Consider the following 25,964-nt stretch of genomic DNA (forward strand, 5'->3'; position numbering starts at 1 on the left):
ATGAAATAAAAGCCATATATTTCCATTTTAAAACGAGAGTGTGTGTGCTTGAGAGAGAGAGACAATACAATTATGGAAAATATGCAGGAAACATACCATATTCAAAATGTATTTTTGCATGAACACTGCACAGAATACAATAAACTTTCATTTTTTCTTCTTTGATAACGTATTATATATTATTATTATTAATAATAATAATAATAATAATAATAATAATAATAATAAGTTGCGCTACCAATGCTATTTTAGGAAATGTATTGCTCATTTGTGTATGTATTTAAAATGGAAATATTAATACCTGGTAATTCACTTGTAACAGTGACAGAAAAGCTCAGTGACAGAATTATATAATAGCGTGAACATTATTCAAAAGTAGTATAATCTACATGCTTTTCAATCTTTTGAATTTGGTGCATAATGTGTGGTATTCTTTTTGTGGAGACATTAATGTGATCTGGTTCCTTGTGTTTTTCTCTGGAGAATATCTCATCTATTACATAAAGACATTTAGCCCTGTATATCCTTAAACATATATATTATTGAACAAATTCCCATAAGCAGAAACAAATCACAATGTGGGACACATTTCTATAAATACATAAAAACATATTTTAATAGAAATAAAACGCATTGCCTTTACATATATTAAAACATGAACAGAGATAGTATGCATGGTATGTATTAAGCTCTTTAAAAATGCAATTTTGGTAAGTAGAAAGATATAATGGCCAAGTATGGCATGTAGACTTGGTTTAGGGAATTAATTAGAGCACAAAAGCTTTTGAAAATAAGAATATGGTTCAATTATATATATATATATATATATATATATATATATATATATATATATATATATATATATATATGATAGATAGATAGATAGATAGATAATTGAACTTCATATTCTCTCTGTGTGTGGAAGATCAATTTCAATCGCGCATAGTGGTAGCAATGTCCCTACAATTTGAGGAGGTATAAACCTGAAGAAACAAATGAAAAAAAACAGATTGTACAAACAATATTATGCTATTTTTCAATGTTCATTTTTATTTTTCAATTTACAACTGAAGGACAGAAATTTGGGATGTAGCTGGCAAAAAAACAACTAGATCTGATGGCAAAGCACATATTTGTATTTTATTTGGAAATGTATTTGTTTGGAATCAGAGAATTAAAAATATTTGGTATACTGTTGAAGGAATAATAACAGAAAACTAAAATACCCCAAAAATATTCTAGTAAATGTTCTATGTATGACTCAATGCAAATTACTAGCTCCGATTGAAAGATTTGGAACATTCAATGTACTGTATACAACATTATCCGCAACAGCAGGTCTCAAGCATCCTGAATCCAGTGTCATCTTTCCAACTTGGGGCGTGTTACAGTACTGAAAATGTGTTTAAAACGGAATATCTAAATCAATATTGACTTCAGGGTACATTCTCAGACACAAAAGCAGAAATGTAAAGCAATAAATAAAATCAAGCCTGTCATGATGTAAGACTAAAAATGGATATTACATTTAAAAGATTCTGGTTTAAACAAACCTCCTCACTTAATGATAATATATATTTATTCATTATTCAACCTATGTCTTGTAATTGAGCTCACCTGTGCTTCGCTGTGATCGCTGTTGCTTCTGTCACGAGTGCTGGAATTCCTAATGTTGACCTTTGCATAAAAAACCTCAGTAGTGACTGGCGTCTGAAAGGTATGAATTGCTTAATATTTAATATTTCAATAATTTATTAATATTTAAATGGGCTTTTGTTGAGAGTTATTCTAAAATTATGAGATTTATAACAGCAACAATAGCTTGAATTTCATAAAACAATCACAACGGTATCCAGCAGGCTAATGAAAGAGTACCAAAAAAACCTTACCGGGCAATCGGTTTCCTGTCCTGTCGAAGCGGTTCTTTTATTCCCTGAAATAAATGTTTGTGGAAGATCAATTTTAATTGCGCGTAGTGTTAGCCATGTTCCTACATTTAATAAAAAAGAAAATCATATTCTTATGTTACCTGCCAATTTTAGTCACTTTGAGGTGGTAGAAATCTGAAGAAACAAATGTTCTTTTGGAGTTACCCTTAACTTTTCAAAAACAGCGAATAGCATTTATCGATATATGCTTCAAATTCGAGTTGTGGATTAGGTAAAATTACTGACAGGCGCTATTAAAGGCCAAGTAGCCGATGTCAACAATGCTAGCCTAAGGTAAAGTTAATGCGAATGAGCTTGTATCTATATTAGGCTACGATTATGACCTGATTTTAAGATGTGTTTTTTTTCAGGCACCGAAGCTGTAGGCTATGTTTATATGAACAATATCGGTCAATATCACGAATATTGTCCAAGGTATTCAAGACATAGGCTTGTGTGCCTTTGCCGTGAAGTTCCCTTCTCGTGTTTTGTTAAATGTGTATGTTCAAGTATGTTCAAGGTATGTACAGTACGTACAATGTGGTTTGATGCAAATTCAATATTAACAGTTTATCAAACACCTTTTATCACATATGTCTTGTTCCATTGATGATCTGGCTTGTCATACCTGCCACCCTGTCATGCCCTTGTCCACCCTGTCTTCTTGGTCATTTTGAATAATAATTTAATCACAGAGTCAGATATGAGTAACATCTGTGTAGTAGGTTAGAGTTAGAAGGGTTCATCAATATACTGAAAATGTTAAACTGGCTATTGTTATTTTTATTTTTTATTTACAAAATATGATGCATATTGGTTTCATTTCTTCAGAAAGACACACATTTTACACTAAATCTAATATGCGTTTTTATACTTCGATAATAAATGAGTGTGATTGGGAAAGGGACTACATGTCTTAATGAAACTTAATATCATCATAGTAAAAGTCAGATATGCATGTCCTCGCAGGATGGACATTTCTCATGGTTTATTCAGTGAAGATTTTCCTGTAGGTTGTCTAATATCCACTCTCTGTGATGAAACATAAAATGAGTGTAAATGTTTTATTACAATCTAGAGACTTTGTGAAGTGCCAAAGGCACTGTGTGATAATAACCCATGCATCTGACTTGTGTCATATTTTGAATTATTTTGTGGCATAATATTTGTATTATGGCTCTAGGTTTGCATATGCTAACTCACTATTAATATTTCAACGATGTAGCACATAGGTCTACATTGGCCGGTCTGGGAAAATATGGGTGTAACCCTACTTATTCGTAAGTCGCGGGTATCTGCTTAATTAATGTAATATCTATATTTACCTTTACGTTTGCTGTAGATCACACAGCCTATTCCCACTGCCAGAACTGCAGCCAATAGTGACGTCCAAACGACGGCTGAAGAAGAGGATTCACTTATGGTACCTGGAGACGTTAAAACTGCAGGCCGTTAAAACATCACAGACCGTCAGTCAAAATTGCAAATTCGGAGGCCATTTTCATATTTGAGCAATTTTGCTATGTTTAATGTTAAAACACGTACATAAACTATAAGCTACCTTAAAATTAATTAAAAGCCATTGTTGATTTAGTTTCACTGAGAGGGTCGTCATATCTGATGATTGTCTTTCTCTAAAACCCTTACGCACTTGTTAAAATAGTTCTGCTTCGAATAAAACACTTGCCTAAAAGAAAATCTAATAATATGTGAATGCAAGAGTCAATGGCTACTTTAAATGTTGCCATTGCCAATGGTTCTTACCTTCTACTGTGAGACTAGTACCACTTCCACTTCCCTGGTCAATGCAGGGTATAAGTACGGACGCGTTACAAAAATATTTTCCACTCTGATTCCGTTGGACCGAATGAAGAGATAGGACAGAGGTAAACCCCTGGCTTTCTGGTTCATCATAGCGTTCATATGAAATTGTTCGAGACTGTTCCAAGTACCATTCCACAGTAACCATTTCGACAGTGGTGACATTATAAGTAACCGTACAGCTGAAGTTGACGCTCGCGCCCTCCTTCGAGTGCACAGACTCGGGGAATTGTCGAACTGTTAGATTGGCACAGCAGTGGCCGAGAGCTAGAAGAGAAAGGCGCATAGGTTCAGTAATAATAATGATAGAGGCCCGAAAAAATAAACAGGCCTATTTAGTTTAGATTGGCTCTATGCTGCATGATAAAAAAGCGATAGAAGCGCATAACCTGCAGTTATACCCAGCAGTACCAAGATGTCCATCAGTACCTTACGACTTCACAGACAAGTGAGTCACATCATAGCTGTTGTTATTTCTATAAACATTTTATTTCCTACAGAAGAGAATAAAACGCTTACTCTAGCGGCACTATCGTATAGCCCAAGTGTAAGTATTACGGATATTGTGCTTACCCAAGAAACACGTCAGTTGAAATAAAGACAGAATCATGTTGTCAGTGCATCATATCTACTAGTTATCCATGCAGTTATTACAAACTGGTAGATTCCAAAAGCATTTGAATAAACTGCGAAATAAAATATTCTAACGCTGCTTTTTTATTTTCTTTTTGCTACAAGTAATACTTAAAGCGAGGTGTGGTGAAAGTGAGGTTTCAGTGCTGCGCAGCCCCGCTTTACCTGTTTCCTATATTGCAGATTTCTGCAAGCAAAAAAAAAAAAAAAAAAAAAAACAGTGCATCCTCTTGCGGACTTGTTCCATGTAGCCAAATCCAGACCATGCATAACCTACTATCATTTATTTGCACTGTATTTATTTTGTTGTTTTTTTATGTTATTTTGTTTGATTTGTTTGTCTTTTTTTAAACACGTGAGAATTAAACAATTATTATTATTAGATTTCTATAGATTAGCCTACAATAAGTTTCATACACAGAGAAGGCTATATTTCGAACAATATAAAAGGAGGTAGGCTTTATGAAGATTTTAGGTAGGCTAATTAATTTACCAATGCTTTACAAATGGATATCAATAAATATATCAGTGCGATAGTCTGTTACGTCATTTGTTGTTTCTGATTTTATAAGTGTCATTATTTCTATCCTGTATTACGATATGCACTTCACATATCGTGTCTTTGTGGCTCTGTGAGTGGATCAGTATGAACGTCCAATAGATATGGTAAAATAAATTCCAGTGGGGTCCTTCTCACTAAAAGTATATACTGTAAACTGCAATTTTACACTGTGAAACCCGTGGTTAGACGATATGAAAGTCAATGTGCCGTAGGCTTTCGTTTAAATGACAGTGCTACTGCTGCTCTCATTTTCTGTAAACCCTCTAACACTCCGCTAGGCTACTGGAAGCGAGAATGATGATTCCACGCGGCGTGCGACAGCGACTTCTACATATCATTTACATTTCATCCATTTATACAGCTGGATATATACTGAAGCAATGCAGGTTGAGTACCTTGCTCAAGAAAATAGAGCCAATGTTAGGCCGATGGCCTCCATATCATATATTATATAATTTTTAAAATCTGCTTGAAAAGGCCATCACATGAGGGGTGTATTTATTAAAATATGGGCATTTCGTTTTCGGAATTTAGACAGTTTGAGGTAAATATGCAATAAATATAAAACTACAATATACTCTTGTCGCAGCTTAGTACTATATGGGGTGTTTGTCAGTCATCACTGAGTCTTAGTTTTCTCTGTTCAAATTGAAACATGCTTTAAAGTCATCATTCATAAGGGATATTCCCTTTGTCATTTAAGCCAAGTGACGTTCAGAATAAATTAATTTTATAGGAACCGTTTACAACTCTTGTAGGTTTATTCCTTAAGTTGTGTAAGCTCTGCATGGATCTGAAAGTGACTGCTCTAGAGGAATTTGTATAATAAAATTGGGACTTGAAAACACTCTACTCTCTTGCTACTTTCCTTTTTGCTCACTGAATCTTTCAACTTCTCTCAAACAGTTTCTCTCTCTCTCTCTCTCTCTCTCTCTCTCTCTCTCTCACACACACACACACACTCTCTCTCTCTCTTAGCGACTGAAGGGGGATAGTATTCACCCCTAAAACTAATTAGGTCATCTCCCAACTCTGTCTCAGTGCTGTCCCTGCCTTCTGCACGCACAACAGCCCAGGCTTCATTCAGGGTCAGGGACTTCATTTCTCAGGGCCAGGTGATCTCTCGATTGATCGGCGTTTCTTTTTGACTTGTGCGGCTGTATCTGGTTCCATGTCTCACGGCGTGGTGCGGTCGGATGTGAAGAGCCCGTTGGGTGGGAGCACAGACCAAGGACTGGGGGGTGAAGGGCAGGATGTGCCACCTCTGCGTAATTACCTGGTGCTTACCATCTTCACCTGTTTCTGCCCGGCGTACCCTATCAACATTGTGGCCCTAGTCTTCTCTGTGCTGGTAAGTAGGCTGTGTCTGACAGTCCAGGGGCTCTTTCACGCTATCCACTGAGCCTGTGTGAAACTGAAGGCTTTGCTGAGTGTTCCAGGCATCAGCCATTAAGCTGAGCACTGAACTGAAGATCACCATTAAGGCCTCCGTATGGCTTTTTAATTAACCAGTTTTGTCACTTGTGGATGCAGTTTTGATTAATAGAACTTACTTTGTGTGTGTGTGTGTGTGTGTGTGTGTGTGTGTGTGTGTGTGTGTGTGTGTGTGTGTGTGTGTGTGAATTTTCCTTTACCTTGGGCAGATTCAGATCTGCATCACATCAGAGAATTTATATGTCCTGCTAAATGTTCTGGAAGTTTTACAAGATAGATTGAGGAATATATTCTTACTGATATATAGCTTTGTCACCACACATCGTTCACATTCTGTAAAAAGGTGTTTTTGATGTGGTTTTCATGAAAGAGAACATATAACCTGTTCATTATGAGTAGTAACAGTTGGCCTCTTCTTGACTTACCAAATGCAAGTGCGAGTAATGATAATAACCATGATTCATTTTGGGCGGTAAAACTGGGACATCAATTTGTTTCCGTTTCCTTTGTTGCCTGCAGCAGCTTATATTGACTTTGTTGTTTTCAAGCTACTTTGCATTCTGCTCTGATTTATCTGAGGCTTTTTGTATCGCCCTGATATTGAGGTAGAGACGGGACAGGTTTAAGATTTTGTTCCTGTCCCAATTTGAATGAGACTGTCTAATAGTGTCTACCTTGTTTTAAAATACAGTTTAGCCTGCTCCACGATATGGTATGTTTTTTATGTCCATCAACCTCTGTCCCATAAGTTTTAAAAATAGACCTCCTATTTCAGGTCTGGGTTGTGTGTGCATAACATGTATGCTGATGGTATATGCAGTGTCATGTATGACACTTGGGTCGATTACATCAGGAGAATATATACAGTCACCAAATCCAGGCTCCCACAGATGTGCAGGCTATAGTATGGACATTCTCACGGAGATGCATGATTCCTAAAGGGGGGTGGGGGGGGGGGGGGGGGGGTTAAATGAATGGGGGCAGGAGTTCTCCTTTTTAACAAAGATTTAAATGTCATATATGCAATTCATGTGAAACTGTGAAATTGTTTATGAAGTATGTGAAGAAAATGTGGGATGTATCCATTTATAAACTGTGTATCAAGGATCCATGTAATGTCTCCTGGAGTGACTACTTGGTGAAGCCTACTTTTAAAAACACATGAAAAGTTATAAATAAGAATTGGGACTTCTTTGAGGGATTAGCAGTGTAATAACTGTTTTTTAGAGTTGGAGGTCTGCACAGCTTCCCTTGTACTTGTGAATCACATGCAATGGAGACTGCACGTGGCTGTTTTTCCTTGAGCTCAGCAGCTGTTTGATCTCAATATCTGAGCATGCTGTCTCATAACCCCTCCCCCCCACCCACCACCCACCTCCCTTCCTCCCCCACACTCACACCCATCCCTCACCTCATAAACACAGTGACCTACACCTCACATGCTCCCTGTGTGTCCCTTCATACTCCTCTATAGTGAATCCCACACATGTGCAGGGGGTCTTCCCACATAATACAAATTAATTTCAAATTAATGTCTCCATGCACATCCTCCACTATGCCTGTTAACTGTACAGTGACTCATACACCAAGGCACTCTTTCCAAAAATTTCTTCCATATGTCTAAGTGTGGTGTTCTTGGTTTCTCTCATGGCCCCTGTTGATTCCCTCATGTATTCTCATTCCCCCCTGTGTTTGTGATGTATTAAACACAGTTTGTAGCCCCCAAGATGGACCTGAAAGACAGGGGTAAAGGGGAGGAGGTGGTATCCAGAGTTAGCCACGCACAATGGCAGCTGAATCAGGAAGAGCATGTATTCTAGTATGACGGATGAACTGAGTGGAATTGGGGGAAGTCAACCCTCCTGAAGATCAGTTAATCAACTCTTGTTATTGCTGGAGGCCTAATGATAGCCTAAACTTAAAATCAGGACATGACAAAGTGATCGGACAGTGACCTGAAAAAGTATTTGGGTATAATATGGTATGATATGGGTGTTTGATAACTTTTTAATTAAATAAATGAAATAATATCTTTTTAAATGTGTTTTGTGTTTACTCAGGTTCCCTTTGAGTAATATTACATTTGTCTAAAGATCTGAAACCAATCAATGTGCCATATATGCAACAAAAGAGGAAATCAGGAATGGTGCAAATACTCTTCCACGGAACTGTAAGTTTAGGCCATCACATAGGCTAGTGAAGCAAGCCCTTGAGGTAATAAAGAGAGCGAGCCATTCTACCTGCTGCCACATGCTAGAGAAAGAGCAAGGAAGTGTGATATGAGAACACCCCCATCTCTCTCTCTTTTCAGGTTCTGATTACAATGGGAAAACCCCATTCGATGGACTTCCTGTTTGATTAATCACTGTTCCTCTCACCCTCTACACCACTTATCACGGTACTCCTTTACTGTAAAACAAAACGTAAATGCCACACAGTGGGACAAACCTGCCTCACTGTGAGGATCGGGCCAGGATGGGGCTGAGGAGTAATCCTAAAATCCCCACGATCCCTTAAGTGCTCTCCAGTTGAGCATGTAGCCTCTCAGAGTTCTAAAGGGCAATATGGTGGGTTACAGCCCTCAGATATGGCGGGCATCATATAATAACCTCAGTAATGTTTAATTCAACACAGCTTTCAAGGTAAAGTTGAAGCAGGACATTGCATTGCATGCATGCAAGACATTGCATAAAGTTGGAGCAAGAAATTGAAGCAAGACATTGCATGTCTTGTATGTCTACCTGTAAAACCATCTAGAGTAAACTTTTGCAATTGCAACTTGAGCTGAAATCCATCACCATGTCTTTATTTTTTAAATTCTTGTATTGATTCTATCCTGAGTCGTGTCTCACTAAAGTGCAGAGCGCTCAGGAGGACATCTTTGGTTAAAAGGCAGAGATTTGAGGAACATAAACTTAGTTTCAGGTTTACTCACAGCCTTACAGGACTCTGCCAAAAGTGTGCTGACTCACACAGTTGCCGTTCAGTCATTGTAGCTGTGAAAAACCTGTGACAAGCAAGATCTTTAAGTTCTTTAAGATCTTCAAGTTGAAAAGCAAGACACATTAAGTTGTAGTCTGCCACCTTATGACACAGTTGCTTTATTTAAGAAAAAAAATGGGGGGAAAGAGAATGGCGCTTTAACCAATTGTAAGGAAAAGATATAAATATACTTTTTAATGGAAATAGCCCAGAACTCCTTTTCATCTTCGTTCTCTCTCTCAGTATTCTGATCTTTAGCCGATGGAATGGGACTGACACCATCACTATGTGTTGCTTGCTGGGCTATAAAGCAATAGGTTTGGGGGGTGATTATAAGAACTTACCTTCTATCCCTTGATTATGTTTACCTGAATGGCCATAGCAAAGGTTCATTGTTGTCAGCTGTGTTGTGTTGAGCACATAAAAGAGTATGCCTGTCTCTTTAATCTTGTTATTTCCTTTTCTCTCCGTGGCTCTTTATTAATCATGTCACATCTGATCTCTAACCACACAGTCTTCCTTCCTTTCTGTCTGTTCCTCTTCCTTCCTTTCTTTCATCGCCTCTTTCATCCTTCTCACTGTCTTTCCACTTCTCTCTCTTGAACTCTATTTTGCTGCCTCTCGCTCTCTTTTGCTCTCTCGCATGCAATCTTATCACTCTGGCTCTTCCTCTCTCTCCTCTTGTTTTCCTTCGTTCCCGCCATGTCCCCCTTTGTTCCAACCTGCCCACCATCCCGCTGTCCGTTCCGACTGCAGTCCCAGAGCAGTTACGACCAGGGGGACTATGAGGGCTCGCAGCGGCTGGGCCGCAAAGCCCTCCAGTTGGGCATCGCCTCCGTAATCATTGGCCTTATAATCATCACCATCTACGTCATTGTGCACTTCACCACGGTGAGATGGCTGTTACTGCTTCTCCACTGTTTTCTCTGTGATTCTCTCTTCCCCACTGATAAGCATAGACCTGCCCTCCCACCAAAATTCTCCCAGGCCCACTCTCCTCCATTCCTCCATATTGTAGGCTGCATGTACCGTGACCTCGGTTTTAGCCGTGTGCAGCAGTGACACTCCCATTCCCTGTCATGGCATGTGAATCTACCCCATCAGCTCCAGTCCATCCACCCACCCAAACTGTGCTAAGAGGGCCACTTCCAGGTCTGCCACGCCATGCTTCCAGTTTAAACTATCATTCTCATTCCAGAGATTAATAATCCTGATTTCTTACAGTCCAGTTAGCAGCCCTGGCAAGTCACTCATCTTTCCCAAAAGTTATAAAAATCCACTATGGCATTGTAGTACACTGAGATTATCTTTCAGGGCAGTTTACCTTCATATAAAAATGTTCTGGCGATTCTCTGGTGTCTGTTGATCCATCAAAACGTCACAAGAGAATAAAACATGTTTTTTTATCCCCTCTGTTTGTCTTTAAATCCTCAGCACGTTGTTTGATCTCGGGGGAGGCGAAAAGAACCTGAAAGATCTCAAGAAGAGAGCTCACCATCTCATGAGAGACGGGGGAGTAAAACGGTCCTTTATCTTTGAAGGCACCTGAACCGAAATCAGAGCTCCCGAGCACCCATTTTCCAGACTCACCACCTCCCAGCCCTCTCTGAGTCAATTCCCTGTCCAGCTTTCAGTTCAGTAAAATGCTCTACCACCTGTTGATCTCCCTTTCTCTGTGCAACATTTGAGAGCCGACCTTTCATGAAAAAAGGTCATGCACCCTGAACGCAAGAGCATAATACACTCAGATAGCTTACATGCTATGCAGCCATGTACAGTACACTTACTTACATGCCATTACATGCCATTAATGTGCAGTACACCTGGTATTGACCTTCACCGGATGTATCATGGATAGGAAGCACATGTTCCTCACATATTTAATGGTGGTAGGTTGTTATGAGGCTAACATCATTTTAATATTGTTTTTATAGTTTATTATATTTGTTATAATAGCGCAAAATACTTTTTATGATATATAAAGAGAGATTAACTACATCCTTTTGAATTAGTTATATATGTTTTTGGCACTGCACTGTACATATAAAAATGAGTTTTAGAAATAACCTTCCATAAAATATGGAATGATATCCTTATTAAAACTGGTTATTCATGCAAGCTATAATTTTTTTCAATCACAAGTTCTCAAACAAATGAATTATGTGAGTAACATTTTGCCTTTTTCTTCTGCGTGAGTGTGTGTACATGTATGTGTGTTTGCAGGTTTGATGTCATAAAATCATATTTAGAGAGAGGCTTTGATCAAGGGAACTGTGAGATTGGGGTGTTATGAAGGGAACTGTGAGATGGAGGTGCTATGGAAAATGGACACTGGAGTTCTGGCACTGTCACCCCTGGCAACTGGCCACTGCACTTTGAACTCTCACGAGGCACATGGATGGTAAGGCACGTAGAGGACTTTATCCCCCTGTAGCTGGCTTCCATTCACTTCTGAAGCGCTGGTGGAAGCACCTGAACTGAAAACCTTATGGACATCGTCATCAACCGAATGGAAACCCAGGCACTCCCGTCACTCCCAAACCATTTTTCCTTCTATTTTTTTTTTGGCTTTCAGACAAGTGTGTGCTGCTGGTGAGGCACCTCCCTGTTGGAGAGGGGTGCAGTCGGTTTCACTACAGGTCCTTCGGACAAACCTGATAGCCTGCCCCTGTGCTGCTCCTTAGGTTTTGGTTTTCATTCCCTTGTGGGCCCTCATTTATTTCATGGCTTGTTATGGGAAATTGAAGATGGTGTGTTTTAAAATAATATATAGCCATACTTTACTTGTGCTTGAAAAGCCAAGGTATTGCTCAGCAAGGTGCTCGAAAAAGAGTCGAATAAGCAGCTTAGTCAAATCATAGAGGTAATCTGACCATGATGCTTTAAAATAAAATGACATAAAGAAAATATTTTGAAAACCTAAACCTTGTATTGAGAAAGTTACGTCCTTTGAAATGAGTATGAGCACAATATGTTTTTAGCCACATATTGGAGATGCTCCAAAGTACAGTGCAAAAATAAACTGTCCTGAGTGCTGATCATTACGCTTACAGACGTCATCAGTTCGGATGTCAGGAAAGAATATATTCTGCCCAGACCGGTTTGCTAGCCCTCCAGAACCACTTTAGTGAAGATCATTTGTATAAAATATTTCTGCTTTTGATTTGACATGCAGCCATACTTTGTACGTTGGTATGTACATTTTGCTATTTATGTATTTTTAAAAAGCCAATGCTTTTGTAGTCATTATTACATGTAGTAAGATGCTTATACACAATACCTGTCTAGTGAATGAGTTCAAATGTCATGTATTTCAATAAATGGCAAATCAAGAGAGATTAAATCACCCTGGACTTGAGAGAAGCACTTTCCTAGCTAGGTAGCCCCTAAAAATGGAGGAATTCACAGAAATTATGTAATGTGAGAGGACTATGAATGGAGAATGTAATGATAAAACATGATGCATAAACCAAAGCAGGCAGTCCATGATGCTCCACATTAATGTACTATCAAAACAGTGTTTGATATTTGTCACTGTCAGGTGTGTCTAAGCATTGATTGACAAAGATAACCTGGTTTTATCAACTGAGAGCTACTGTATATACACCTCCGGTCTTCTCAAGCTGATCTAAGATGCTGGTGTCAGACATACATGTATAGCGTTTATAGGGCTCGTTGCTTCATTATGTTTTTCTCATATAATAATAACAGACTGTGATAAACTGAAGTGCAGTGTAACATGGTCCTCTTCGTGCTAGCGGAGTAACAAACAGGGACAGATGCTGATGGCTATGCCATGGGTCTGGGTCTTCTGCCCCCCGTCCCTCATTCCCCCACCTCGCTTCTCACCAGCTGCAATCTGCCGAGTCTTGAGGATCCTGTATTCCGATATGTAATCGTATCGCCATGAGCGACTAAATATAGATGAGATATTCCCCTGGTTTTTTTTTTTCTTCTCCTCTCAGATGGGAAGAACTTGCCCCATGCTGGTGATGAAAAGAAAAGGAAAATAAACTCGAAGAAACCTGAGTTATATTATGATTGCTTTCATTATCATTATGATAATAAAAGCCCCTGGTCTAATTAATACCATTTATTAACCAGGCGTGAATTACATATTCACACTCTGATGTAAACCATTAATTTTAAAAAAAGTGCACTATAGATGAAAGGCTTAAATGAAATGATAAAGAAGTGGTGATAAAACAGATGGAAGTTATAACATGCTATGTTTTAAAGTCTTACTGTCTTAGATAATTGTCCGCTGTCTTGCTGTTCACACCTCTGTCAGTGTTTATTTAAGTGTGTATACATTTTTTGAGTCACTGTGGATGTATGACATGCTTCCCAGAGTATAACATTGCCTATCTGAGAAATGGGATAGCCGTGAGAATGTACTGGGAGAAACTGTCCAACAGAGTACAGGCAATAAGCTCTCACAGGCATAGTTACTTGTTTTCAGATACTTCTCTAAGTGGATGAAGAAGTGATTTGATTTCACTCATGGTACATAATGTTTATTCTTTAAAATATAAGCCTTGTGCTACTTTTAATCAATTGTATGTGCAACATAGGTTCTCTTTTCAGGTTCTTGCCAGTGTTGTAAGTTGATATTTTAAAAAATAAAATAAAATAAAAAACATTTTATTAAAGTGAAATTAAAACATGACATTTAAAAAAAATGTTTACTTTTTAAAAATTTCAGTTTGTATCAATGCTTTTATGTGTTATCTTTATTTTTAAAGGTAAGCCCCCTCCTCCCACATTTGTCAAAATAGGTAGGTTGAAGTCAGAGGCAGCGAACATTAGGACTGAGTTCATAGGATCTTTCTATGACTCTCCAAAAACCCCTAAAATATTAACTCACTCTAAATTCATAGCTACGTTTTTACTGTTGTGGATGTCACGTGATATGTAAATACGTCAGTCAAAACCCGTCATTGTAATTTTATCGTATGAGAAAATTGAGCATCAACATATTGTGAATGAAATAAATGCGTGAGATTATTGCGAGCCTGTATAAATCTGCGCATTTCTCAATAAATTGTGTGAGAAAGCGAATCCGGAAGAGTGGAGGACGACTGTGCCGTATAATGACGTAGACGATTATTATTGTTGAACTCTAAGCAAAATGGCGAAATAAGGAAAGAGCTAATTAGCTGGAAAGGTGACAACACAACAGGGAGACACACATTAAAACGAAGGTAAAACTAGAACCACGACCTAAATAATTTGTGATGTACGCAGGAAGGTAGCATTATATCCTGAATTTGCATTCGGTTGCAGCTAAGTTTTAGAATACACAAATGCTAACAAGGATTCCACGTTCAAAATATGTCTGGCTAGCTAGGTAGCTAAAGTTAACTATGTGAGCAAGCTAGTCTACATATAATGTACCTAGATACTAAAATCTATCTATCTTGCTAGTACGAGGCTATCTAGTTCCCTTGTAACTAACTAGTTAATTAAATATGTAAGTTATCTCTCTCAACGGCGTTGCTAAGTCGTAGCTGACTCTAACATTAGGTTTGCCAAGAAGCAGCAATTAGGAATTGTCAAGTTGCACTTAAAAAAGTTAGACCGCTGTTTGCATTGTGCGCGATGAAAGACTGAAATAGTCCGATTTCCTCCCCCACATATTCGCTGCACTTTAGTAAAATATGTTAGCCTCAAATCGTGCTTCACAAAACGTTACTTTCCCATCTGTGTTCACAATGACCCCTGCCAGCATGTAAGGTCACGGTAAGACTATTCGAATTAAAGGTCAGCCTGAAAACCCAGAGATTATGCATTGCTAACAAGGAAACATTACATTTGTTTGTCACACTCCCACCGACTTTCCTCTGGCTTTGTACATGGTTATTGGACAATATTTCATTATCTGAGTTTCTTAGTTTACTTACAGTGACCTGTCTATAACAGGGTGATGAACTTGGCCCAAGTAAAAGTTTGAAATTATTATTTTTTAAAACAAGTCCTGGCCTGTGTTGATCAAGGTAAAAGTAGATAATGTAGAGGCCACAAAGTCACCCAGTCAGTCTTAGAAGATTTTTATCTTCAAAACACGCTTTTGATTAGTTTTATTAACTGAAGGAAAGACCTTTACTCATTCTCACTCAAAGCTCTGTGAGAGAACTCTTGCTGAGTACTTCAACCCTTATATTTTTGTTTTCATTCCTGAATGTCTTTCAGGAAAAATAACATGAAAAGGAAGTAACACCTAACACTGGAATTTAAACTAGTATTGAGTTTCATAAAACTGAAAGTCGGTGTGTAGTACGAACACCCTGTAGTAAAGTGTTAACTGCCACCTCTAACGTACGTAGTCCATTTTTTCAGGTTGAGGTAAGGTTAGAGAGAATGTGTGTGTTAAACCAGGAAAGACTGTTTGCAATTTGGAGGCAGGGATCATGGGAAACACCAGCAGCGAGAGGGGCAGTATGGGCCACGGCGAGAAGACACACCGACGGGACAGCCGAGGAGCCAAGGAGGGGGATCGGCCAAAAATCCTACTGGACAGCTCTGAGGATGCGGATATCTTTCATGCAGAGGACATAAAGGTACATTTAGCCCCATGTCAGTGATCCTCAGTGGCACCCATGTCAATCAGTGGATGCTAAAAAAAATATATACTTTTTTAAAATTAGAAATCGTGATCACTTACAAAGTTGTGAGAACTTAAATCCCTTTTTTGTGTGTTGGTCTTTCATTCATTCGTTTTGCAAGCTGTTCACAGATCATGTGGTTCACATAAACAGTTAGTGAGATGTCTTGTAAGAACACTTGCAAATAACAAATTAACATGAAAATAATGTTATGGAAGTTATATGAATACATATCAATTATTTGCTCTTGAGGGCATGTAAAACCCTCATATATGGTTGAGGAAAGAAGTGGAAAATTTTCCCTCGATTTCTCGGTGGCAGCCAGAGATGAAGCAATTAAGGGCCATTTCCTCTGTTTGGATGGATAATATGATTAAGCTAGTTGTACCCAGGCATTAAGCTGACTCTCTCACTATGTCCGCAGGCTCCTGAGAAAGCAGAGTTCCTAGCCTGGCGCCAGGACCTCGAGGCCAGCGACAAGGGCCCGACTCAAGCCAGACCCACCGTGTTCCGCTGGAAAGGGGCCGGCAAAGACATCTTCCTTTCTGGATCATTCAACAACTGGGCCAACAAGATCCCCCTGACCAAGAGGTGAGATGATTCCCCCGAGTCGGTGCTGATTACAGATCAGAGCCCGTCAGGCCAGGAATGCCAGCAAACGCTTGGTTTGCCACTAGGGGGCAGTGTGCACTCATTGGAAACCTCTGCCCCTAAAATGGTGACTACAGTGTCTGCTGTTATATCCTGCAAATAAATTAGGCTTTCATCAGAGAGGACTCAGACAGGAAGGTGTTTGTTTGTGTTTTAATTGGCACTTGATTGTACTTGTCTCCTGTCCCAGTCACAACAACTTTGTGGCAATACTGGATCTTCCGGAAGGAGAGCACCAGTACAAGTTCTATGTCGATGGACAGTGGACCCATGATCCAGCAGAGGTGAAAAATCCGATGTTAGCTAGCATGCTTCACTTAATTTATTCATTTATATTATTTATTCATCATTCTAATCCTGGGAGTTCTGTGTATTCTTATTGTTGTTGTTTGTTTGTTTACCCTCATATGATTTAATGTATTATATTTTCTTTGTTGATTTGAACCCACAGGAAGCTTTGTCATTGAGTCTTTTGGAGTAAAACTTTGTGTTTTATCGTCCACAGCCTACGGTGACCAACCACCTGGGCACAGTCAACAATGTCATCCAGGTGAAGCAGACGGACTTCGAGGTGTTCGACGCTCTTATGGTCGACTCGCAGAAGTGCTCAGATATGTCAGGTAGAGACCTGTATATAAAATAAAATTTGCTCTGCCTGTGACGTCCTGTCAGTTGCTGTTGTTTTTCTAACGGATGAAAAGATCCCCGCCCGTTTGGACGCTGGGGTTTTTTTTTTTTGGTCAGCAGTCATCGTAATGTAAGCCGGTGCGCGGTGTGGTCTGGGACGCTGCTGTTCAGACGCGGTGGCTCATGTTTCCCTCTGGCTCAGATCTGTCCAGCTCCCCGCCTGGGCCCTACCACCAGGACCCCTACGTGTCCAAGCTGGAGGAGAAGTTCAAGACCCCCCCCATCCTGCCCCCGCACCTGCTGCAGGTCATCCTCAACAAGGACACTGGAATCTCTGTGAGTTCGAGCTCGCGCACCTGAGAGACCGTTTCAGCACCTCTGCAAGTTCAGATTTACACACCTGTGACACCACTGTAACTTAGGAGCAGGAATCACCCGATCCTTCTTTTGTAGTAGTTGAATTCAGTTTCCTCCCTTCCTCATTCAGTGACTTGATGATTAAACCATGACTACTGCTTTAAATGAATATATTTAGGCACAGTTGATTAGCCGTTTAAATGAATTTTGGAAACCCAGGAAACGGTGACGCTTTAGAAACGGGATCTGGTACGTAAGATTCTGGGTGGTTGTCTTTGTTTTTGGCCTCAGTGAAACTGTATGTGTTTTCTGTTTTGTTTCCGTGACAGTGTGACCCTGCTTTGCTCCCGGAGCCCAACCACGTGATGCTCAATCACCTGTATGCCCTGTCCATCAAGGTGAGACATACCTGCCTCATGAAGATTATAGTAACCGAATAAGATGTGTTTCTGCACAAGGGATAAATCAGTTTTTTCTGGAGTTGTGTCAGTAGCTCAGTCTTTCAGAAGGCTAATGGGCAAACTGCTTGTGATGGTGACCAGTGTGAACCAGTACCAGCGTAACCACGATCCATTCAGGTCTTAGGTCAGCCAGCACAGAGATGAAAGAGAATTAGAAGTATTTATTAGGACTAGCCTAAACATTTTATTTGGCTACTGTGGGACAGATACCGGTATTTCCCCTTCCTGTTCCCTGTGTGTGCCTCCTCCTTGTGTTAGTGGGGAGCTTGACCATTTTCCTTCTTTTTTTTTTTTTTTCGCTAATTGCTCTCACTGTTTGACCTGTCTCTATGCTACCCCCCTCTCTGCCCCCACCCTCTCTCTCAGGATGGTGTTATGGTCCTCAGTGCCACCCACCGTTACAAGAAGAAGTATGTTACTACTCTGCTCTACAAGCCCATATGACCAAAGGACACAGCAGATTCCTTAGCAGAAATCTTACTCATTTTATAGTTATATTTTTAAGGAACTTTTTTCTTTCTTTCTTAATCGACAAAGAGTCTTCCATCATTCCTTCCATCATTCCTTGTGTAAAAGGTTGTCCGTCCGCCTGTTCATCCATTGGTCCAATCATGGGCCTTGGCTCTTGCGATGGTCATGTGACCTCATGACTGATTGGACACATTTTCTCCCTTTTCCATGGCAGTGCTCTGAAAAGTGCCTCATCCATGATTGGTTGTAGTTGTGTCCAGTGTTCTATGAATGGAAAGGAGGGCTTTGTTAGACCTAAATATTACCCAGTGCCTCCGTTAACCGTAAATAATAAAGGATGCGTGTGTTAGATTTGATAGGTGGGGCATGAATGTGCTGAGATATTTAAACTATTTCCAAGGAAATCCAGGCAAGTTTGTACAGGATCGTGCAGAAGCACCTGTGGTTGATGTCATTTTTCAGCTGTGACAGACCTCATCACCCAACAGCTCCTGCCCATTGTCCCTTCATGGCAGTTTAGAAAGTCTGCAGCACCAATACACAATGCCTTGTGTTTAGAAACAAGTCGCTTTTGAACGATCACGTAGAAGGGTGGTTGTATTGTAGAGGCTCAGAAATGGCACCCCACTATGCGTGTTGGGTTGTGCGGATTCTAAACCTGATTTTTACCCCCCGGTGAAGAGTGCAATTATTCTTTTTTTTATTTTTAATTGGACTGTATTGAATGAATGGAAATACCGTAGTGGCCTTTGGGTCAGTAAGTTAGGTGACAGACAGGGTGCTCCTCTGAAGTGGTAGGCTGTCAGCCTGCGTGTAAACAGCTTCACCTCCTCCTGTCTGACCCTTGCAAATCCACAAGGTTTGGAGGCACTGATCGTAGGTACAGCGTATGCACCAGTCCTCTCCTAATGCTGTCATGATGAAACCTAGATCTGAAAAGTCTGTATTCTCCAGTTTTGTTCATTTGCATTTCAGTGATTTCCACGATCCTTGAAAACTCTTTATTTTCAATGTGAGTTTTCTGTATCCCACGGTGATAACTCGTGGAAAACCTTTGCCAAATTTTAATCGAAGGTCATTCATTTTTATTGCAAGTACTAATATATGTGAACTTGTAAACTCGCTCACTTGATGTCATTTATTATCAAGCTCAGCCGTGTCAGTGTGGCGATACTGGGAACAAATTAGCTGTGGTACAGCATTCTCATTGCCAAAGGTTATTTTAGGCTCGTAATCAGAGACAGGAGTATCTACAAGTGTGTCCACGCACACACTGCATATTTTTAAAAATAATCAATTCCTAAATGTATTTCCCCACACAGTTCCTTCTCCAAATTTTCACGAAATGATCTACGGTAGCTATACACTCTAGAAAAAGAAAACAATCTTTCATCGATCCTTAAAAAGTAATGGAAAATATGTATTTGATCCGAGAGGTATCCCTGTGGTTTTTTTTAAGTGTATGGAGACCTGCATAAACAAATTGAAGACTTTGTTCCTGTGGAAGATATCAGTGTGTAATTTTGGGAGCCGAAACAGCTGCCTGCAGGGAAACTCTCCACCTGCTCCCTCTAAAATACACAGACGCATGCACAGGTCAAACAGTGCGCTACCTTGTCTCATGTTTTTTTTTGTGTGTGTGTAATGAAAACACTGTAGTTTTTGAAATGTATGTACTCCGACACTTTTCTTGGCCACATGACTGAATAAACGTTTGTATACCAGCTGTGTGTAGGCCTTTTACCTGATCCACACCCGCTCATAATGTATGTATTCAGAAAGCTGGGGCTGGGTGGGAAAAGCCCTTCCTGTCTTCCTGCCCTCCTGCCCCATTTGAATACTCGTATATTGAATAGGTAAATAAATGCAGTCCACACACTGCCAGAAACAGATATAATCACCATCACAGCACATTTCAAACCGGTTTCTCTGGAACTAAAGGCCGTTTGTATTTGCTTTTCGTTTTTATTTTAGTGAAAAGTAGAAGGTGTTTGAGCACATTTATGCAGGGTGTATCTGCTTGTGTGCTTCTCTTCTGTAGCCGTGAGGGGTTTTTGGTTTGCGTGTTAGTGAGGTCTCATTCCACACAGTGGACGTCCGGGTCGAGGTTCTTGTTCTCGGGGTGGTAGGGTTGCTGGGCGAAGCAGTGGGCAGCGACGCGGTCGCACTCGCACACAGCGGCCTGGCACACGTCGTTCGAGGCTGGTGGGGGGCGGGGGGGCATTGGGAGGGCGGGTAGAGAATCGGGCAAGAGGGTTAGATCAAAACTGTTTTTCACTGTGCTTAAACATCACTCACTAACATACACACACCAGGCCCGCTCATACATTTGCACATCTGACGCACAAATTACTTACATACTATGCGCACAGGCTGCTGCACTTGCATTTGTGACATGGATCAAATCTAACTTGTTTCAGTTTTATTGTGTTTTGTCTTTATTACACTAATTGTTCAGTTATGTTTTGTGTTTAACTGGCTTACGTCCAGTCAGGAATACCCATAGAGAAAAAGAGTTACAGCATTTAGTGTTATTTTTGAAAAATGAGACAGGCAAACCTACATGCCAGCTCACAGGTTAGACCTAATTTCTTTGTGCTAGTAATACCCAGTTGGTCACACGCAGGTGTCTGTGGGGGCTTGTCGTCCCCTCTGCGTACTTACCTGAGCAGGTGACCTCGGTGTTTGAGCAGGTGAAGTCATACACTTTGATGTAGGGAACATCGACAATGGGACGGCACTCAGGGAGTTTCCTGCTGGCCCTGTAGCACAGGTCATGGACCTTGCAACAGCTGAGGGGCAGCGTAGAGAAGACAGAGATTAGTGATGTAGAGAGAGAGGGAGGCATGGTACACAGAGGTAGAGAATGTCTGGGTGTGCATTACAGCCTTCATACGGCTTCCTTTTTTACGTTCAGGTACCTTGTGAGAACACCACAGAGCTCTGCACCAGAGAGAGGTGAGTCACTGCTGGGCAGTTACCTGTCGAGCTCGTCCTTGGGGTCCCCGGATCCCCCGAACCCGCACCAGCAGCCGTAGTTGTTGTAAATGAAGGGGTTGACCCCGGGCTGGGCGCACTGGATCATCATCCCAAACTGCCAGAGTGCGCGGGGCACCACTGCCCCGTGGGCAGTGTGTGCTGGGACGGGAGGGAGCGGGGAAGGGGGATCTGTTAGTTACGCACATCGTCATCTCAACTCCAGTAGCAGCAGAGTTTTACACGTTTACACTGAGGCTGTGAATAGTGTAATGAAGGGAGGAGAAAAGGAAGTAATGCAACAGAGAGAGAGAGAGGTAGATACAGCGGTCTCACCAACAAGCAGCAGCAGCAAAACGGTAGGCTTCATGGTGCAGGGTAATGCAGAGACAAGCTCAGGCTCTATGCTAGTCTTTTATAGCACAAAATGGTGGAAGGGGAAGGGGGGGGGGTCCTGCAAGAGGTACAAATCAGGTTCAAGGGCAGCACTCAATAATGTGTACATGGTACTCCCAAGTTTGCAACATGGAGGTATATTGAAAAGTTGAGTTGAGAGATCACACCATGTCTTTTTCTAGTGTCTAAATTGTATAAACTCAGTCACATTAGTTGAGATAATCTGAGTCAACTCTATCTGAGTCTGCATTTGGACAGCCAAAAAAGCGACCTTGCTTTGGTTAATCTATTATGTTACATTTGGTTTAAGATTTCTGCATGAAAGCATAATTAGTGTTATTTCCAACATGTACTGCAAGCTTGTTAGAACTAACGTCTGACGCCTTACACATGGAACAGGTGTTAGCATACTGCATCCAATTCAATTAAGACTTGTGAATGGGAGGGGCCTCAACAACAAAAAAATGTATATAGATGCCAACTTGATGACTAAACTGAATTTCCATTAATACAATGATACATGGGCGTGTAATAACCTTTTAATATGTTGTTTTGACATTTTAGTTATACAGAATTTGTTCTATCATTCCAACATATATTGCGGAAACAGAAAAAATATATATCTTTAAAGTTTTTTCTTTAGTTTCCTGTAAAAACACTGTATATTTTGTACAATGGGGAAAAGTCTCTAAAATGTTAACAACGGGGAAGTGATTAAAACCAAATTATTGGAGGATTTAAAGATGTATTTCATATTTTTAAGATGTATTACTGCATGATAAAACAGTAAAGAAAATTCCTATCTAGGCTGTCCTTGACTAAATATAAAGATAACAGTTAAATTGTTTGGAACACTCTGATATGTTTGTGATGAATCAGCCAAATTCAGAACATTTGCACAGTGTCTTATCTCATTTCCATTTTGGGTGGGAAAATCTGGGGACTGAGGCCTGGAAAAAGTGACTTCATGACTGGGAGGGGCTGACCTGGGAAAGAGTTTTTTTTTTCCTTACTGGAAAAATTTGGCCAAATGTTAAAAACTGGTACATCTTACATGTATCAAGCCTTAACGTGCATGATTTAATAACATATCGTATGATCCTAAAATTTGACATAAAGAACATTGTGACTGAAGTGACTTGCTTAGATTTAAAGAAGGAGGTAGAGCCAAAGAAAGAAAGTGGGGGCTGTTGTTTGTTCTTCGAATACACTATGAATGCTCTTTGCATTCTTCGTGAACTTTGTTGTTTTATTTAAATCACGTTACTATTGGATAATGTATGGGTACAGTTTTTACAGCATATTTTGCCATACCAACAACTCTATCTGAATTTGAATTTTTAGGTATGTGAAATGTTATTCATTGTTTCAATGATTAATTCTGGCAACAGAATTATCAAGCTTTGAATAAAAGAAGTAAAATGTTTTTGCAATAAATACTTTTAAATAATTTTTTTGAATTGCTGGTTTTAAATGCATAATCTAGTGGTCAAATTAGTAATTGTATGTAAATGAATCGTTTATTTATGTGGTGTAGGTAGTGCAGTGAATGACCACTTACTTAACCATGACTGTGTGTGTGTGTGTGTGTGTGCGTGTGCATGCGTGTGTGTGTGTGTGTGTGTGTGTGTGTGTGTGTGTGTGTGTGTGTGTAGAAACATCAACTTGTTTCATCCTGATAAACACCAGAATAATTTTAGTTGAGAGTCTCAAGGAGGCAGACATGAGTTTCATTTCACAACACCTCTTGACTTTTTCCTGCATGTTAATGGAAAATAACCTGCAATGAATGTGTCATGTTTCTCTTTAGTCTCTAGAGGGCAGTCTAAACCCATAAACAGCTGTAGTATTTATGAGACGATGTTCAGCACCTGCACAGATTCCCCTGACTTTTAGATGTTTTCATCGGGCTGTAGTGTGCATCTTGCTTGCATACAAACTGTATACTTTGAGCACATAGCACTATGTGTATTTGTGCATATACTTCAGTCCAGAATGCTGCTGCCCACCCGGTCTTCTACCCACCTAAATTATACCCTACCTAAATTCTCATGTGCTGCACCACTTTTGAAGACCTTTTGGTGGCTTCCAGTGGCTGCCAGCATTCAATTCAAATCCCTTATTCCGGCATATCAAGCTGCAGATTGTACTGCCCTTCCTATCTTCAGAGAATGAATGGACCGTACTCTCAGAATGTCCTCCCATCAGCTGGCTGTCCCATCCCTCTGAGCTCCTGGTGGCCACTCCTTGTGGCCCCAGCTCTTCTTCTGCCTTCTCTCCCAATGGTGGAACGAACTTCCCCAGTCAGTCAGTTAGTTTGATTTCACTGGCAATTTTCATCTCTGAACACAACTTTTAAAATTATACCTTGATGTTTCTATCTAATAGAAATGACTAACCCTTCTTTATCTCACAAGTTTGGACCCAAGCACCTTGACAACAGCACAAGATCATAACTGTATGTATATCTATTTCTTAAGGTGTTTGTTTACCGTGTAAACCAGTCACTTTGGTTGAAAGCATTTGCTAAATGCTTAATTTGTAATTGATTATGTGTGTTTTTATGCATACATGAACATGTGAATGTGATTGCATATATATCTTTACTGTGTGTGTGTGTATTTGTATGGGTGCATATGTCCTTATGTCCCCTGTATTTTTATCTTTCTGGCCCACCCCTCAAGGTTAGAAAGTAGTATAAAAGTTTGCGGATTGGATAAATTTTCTTTCCAACCATCAAAATGGCTGCCCTTCACACGCTGCTCCTCCTGACTGTTGGGCTGTCTCTGGGTGAGTAAGTAAAGCAGAGCTCTGGGACATTTATGTAAGTGTGGTATAGAATCAGACATCATCTGAGTCCCGTGTGTTCGGACATGTCTCTCAGCATTGGCAGATGCAGACCTCAAAGCGCTGTGGCAGTTCAGGAAAATGATAATCTGCATGCTGCCTAACAGCTGGCCAGCTCTGGACTACGCTGACTATGGCTGCTACTGTGGGAAGGGCGGGTCGGGCACCCCTGTCGATGAGCTGGACAGGTCGGAAGTGCGCACGAGTGCTTTGTGAAGACACTCTCAAGTGAACGTCACCTTTGTTCTTCCCATTCTAAAATCAGATTGGGTTGGAATCAAAGGATGTGATTGGTCACTGTAGGAATACTTTGTGTGTTCCAGATGCTGTGAAGTGCACGACAGGTGCTACTCAGACGCTATGCAGCATGAAGCCTGCTGGCCCCTTCTCGACAACCCCTACACCGAGATCTATGCCTACGAGTGCGACAAGGAAACCAAGACCATCACCTGCACAGGTGTGTATCCCCTTCAGTTTACATCCTCGATACCATTCACATACAAAACATTGAGAGTGTGATGCTTTCTGTAGATACAAATACTGCAAGACGCTGCCATTAGTCTTACTGTGTGTATACTGGTACTTGTAATGCATTATTCTGGAAGGTATGCACACCTGAAACGAAAGTGCTGTACCCCTGTTTGAGATAATTTTGCAGACAGTAATTCTATTAAATAATGGTACTTCTAAACAGTTTCAACATGCAAAAATTAAGCTGACAGGGACAGGGGAATCCAAAAACTACAAAATGACTGCTTTTTTTGTTTCGTCTGCCCTTGCCCCTCCCTTCTTGCATCTGTTGGTTCTTCCTCCGTCCTCTGATTCATTGTACCCATGCTCTCTTTTAGACAAGAACAATGCGTGCGAGATGTTCATCTGTGAGTGCGATAGACAGGCCGCTATGTGTTTCGCCGAGGCTGAATACATACCTGAGCACGAACACCTCCCTAGCGACCACTGTAAATAACCCTGGAACATTTCAGGAGGGACACCCATCACCCCCAGGACCGTAATCCACAGCACTGGAATTTAGTGTGCCTCTTTGAATCAATAAATTGTAAAATAAAATTAGTTTTGGTGCTTTAGTGTGTCATTGTGGAATGATTTTACACCTAGTCCTATTCAAGCAACAATCCAAAACTCATTGTTTTGTTTTATTTGTTCAAATTCTGGTGGGCAGTCTCCTTCAAATAAGCTTTTTTTTGAGTAATCC

At 40.3% G+C, this 25,964-nt stretch overlaps 4 protein-coding genes and 1 long non-coding RNA gene across 8 annotated transcripts; 3 read left to right on the forward strand and 2 right to left on the reverse strand.

Moving 5' to 3' along the window:
- Positions 1-915: 915 nt before the first annotated feature.
- Positions 916-4,513, reverse strand: LOC135264986 (uncharacterized). 2 transcript variants are annotated; one of them, XR_010332828.1, is made up of 6 exons: positions 4,323-4,513; positions 3,693-4,016; positions 3,254-3,355; positions 1,890-1,933; positions 1,618-1,710; positions 916-1,393 (listed from the first exon to the last, which is right to left on the reverse strand). It is a non-coding gene; the product is annotated as an uncharacterized LOC135264986 (long non-coding RNA). The 2 variants fall into 2 exon arrangements; XR_010332827.1 differs by having other exon boundaries at positions 3,254-3,370.
- Positions 4,514-5,950: 1,437 nt separating this feature from the next.
- Positions 5,951-12,706, forward strand: LOC135264995 (transmembrane protein 233). Its single transcript, XM_064354156.1, has 3 exons — positions 5,951-6,295; positions 10,117-10,251; positions 10,795-12,706. Exons 1-3 carry the CDS (start codon positions 6,116-6,118, stop codon positions 10,804-10,806), a joined length of 327 nt encoding a protein of 108 aa, XP_064210226.1. The 5' UTR covers positions 5,951-6,115; the 3' UTR covers positions 10,807-12,706.
- A 1,584-nt stretch (positions 12,707-14,290) lies between these two features.
- Positions 14,291-20,256, forward strand: prkab1b (protein kinase, AMP-activated, beta 1 non-catalytic subunit, b). Of its 3 annotated transcripts, none has more exons than XM_064354144.1 (8): positions 14,291-14,564; positions 15,739-15,920; positions 16,390-16,556; positions 16,807-16,900; positions 17,122-17,236; positions 17,446-17,579; positions 17,930-17,998; positions 18,428-20,256. In XM_064354144.1, the coding sequence occupies exons 2-8, from the start codon at positions 15,771-15,773 to the stop codon at positions 18,503-18,505; spliced, it is 807 nt and encodes a 268-aa protein (XP_064210214.1). In that variant the 5' UTR covers positions 14,291-14,564; positions 15,739-15,770; the 3' UTR covers positions 18,506-20,256. The 3 variants fall into 3 exon arrangements, with proteins under 3 accessions (XP_064210214.1, XP_064210213.1, XP_064210212.1); XM_064354143.1 differs by having other exon boundaries at positions 15,766-15,920; XM_064354142.1 differs by having other exon boundaries at positions 14,294-14,564; positions 15,762-15,920.
- A 221-nt stretch (positions 20,257-20,477) lies between these two features.
- LOC135264994 (phospholipase A2, minor isoenzyme-like) lies at positions 20,478-21,976 on the reverse strand. Its single transcript, XM_064354155.1, has 4 exons — positions 21,845-21,976; positions 21,514-21,670; positions 21,197-21,324; positions 20,478-20,734 (listed from the first exon to the last, which is right to left on the reverse strand). Exons 1-4 carry the CDS (start codon positions 21,876-21,878, stop codon positions 20,610-20,612), a joined length of 444 nt encoding a protein of 147 aa, XP_064210225.1. The 5' UTR covers positions 21,879-21,976; the 3' UTR covers positions 20,478-20,609.
- Positions 21,977-24,620: 2,644 nt separating this feature from the next.
- LOC135264993 (phospholipase A2-like) lies at positions 24,621-25,832 on the forward strand. The gene is made up of 4 exons (XM_064354154.1): positions 24,621-24,694; positions 24,789-24,939; positions 25,075-25,208; positions 25,600-25,832. The coding sequence occupies exons 1-4, from the start codon at positions 24,646-24,648 to the stop codon at positions 25,716-25,718; spliced, it is 453 nt and encodes a 150-aa protein (XP_064210224.1). The 5' UTR covers positions 24,621-24,645; the 3' UTR covers positions 25,719-25,832.
- The last annotated feature ends 132 nt before the right edge of the window (positions 25,833-25,964 follow it).

The sequence above is a fragment of the Anguilla rostrata genome, chromosome 10 (genome assembly GCF_018555375.3).
Source record: "Anguilla rostrata isolate EN2019 chromosome 10, ASM1855537v3, whole genome shotgun sequence".
Taxonomy (NCBI): Eukaryota; Metazoa; Chordata; class Actinopteri; order Anguilliformes; family Anguillidae; genus Anguilla; species Anguilla rostrata.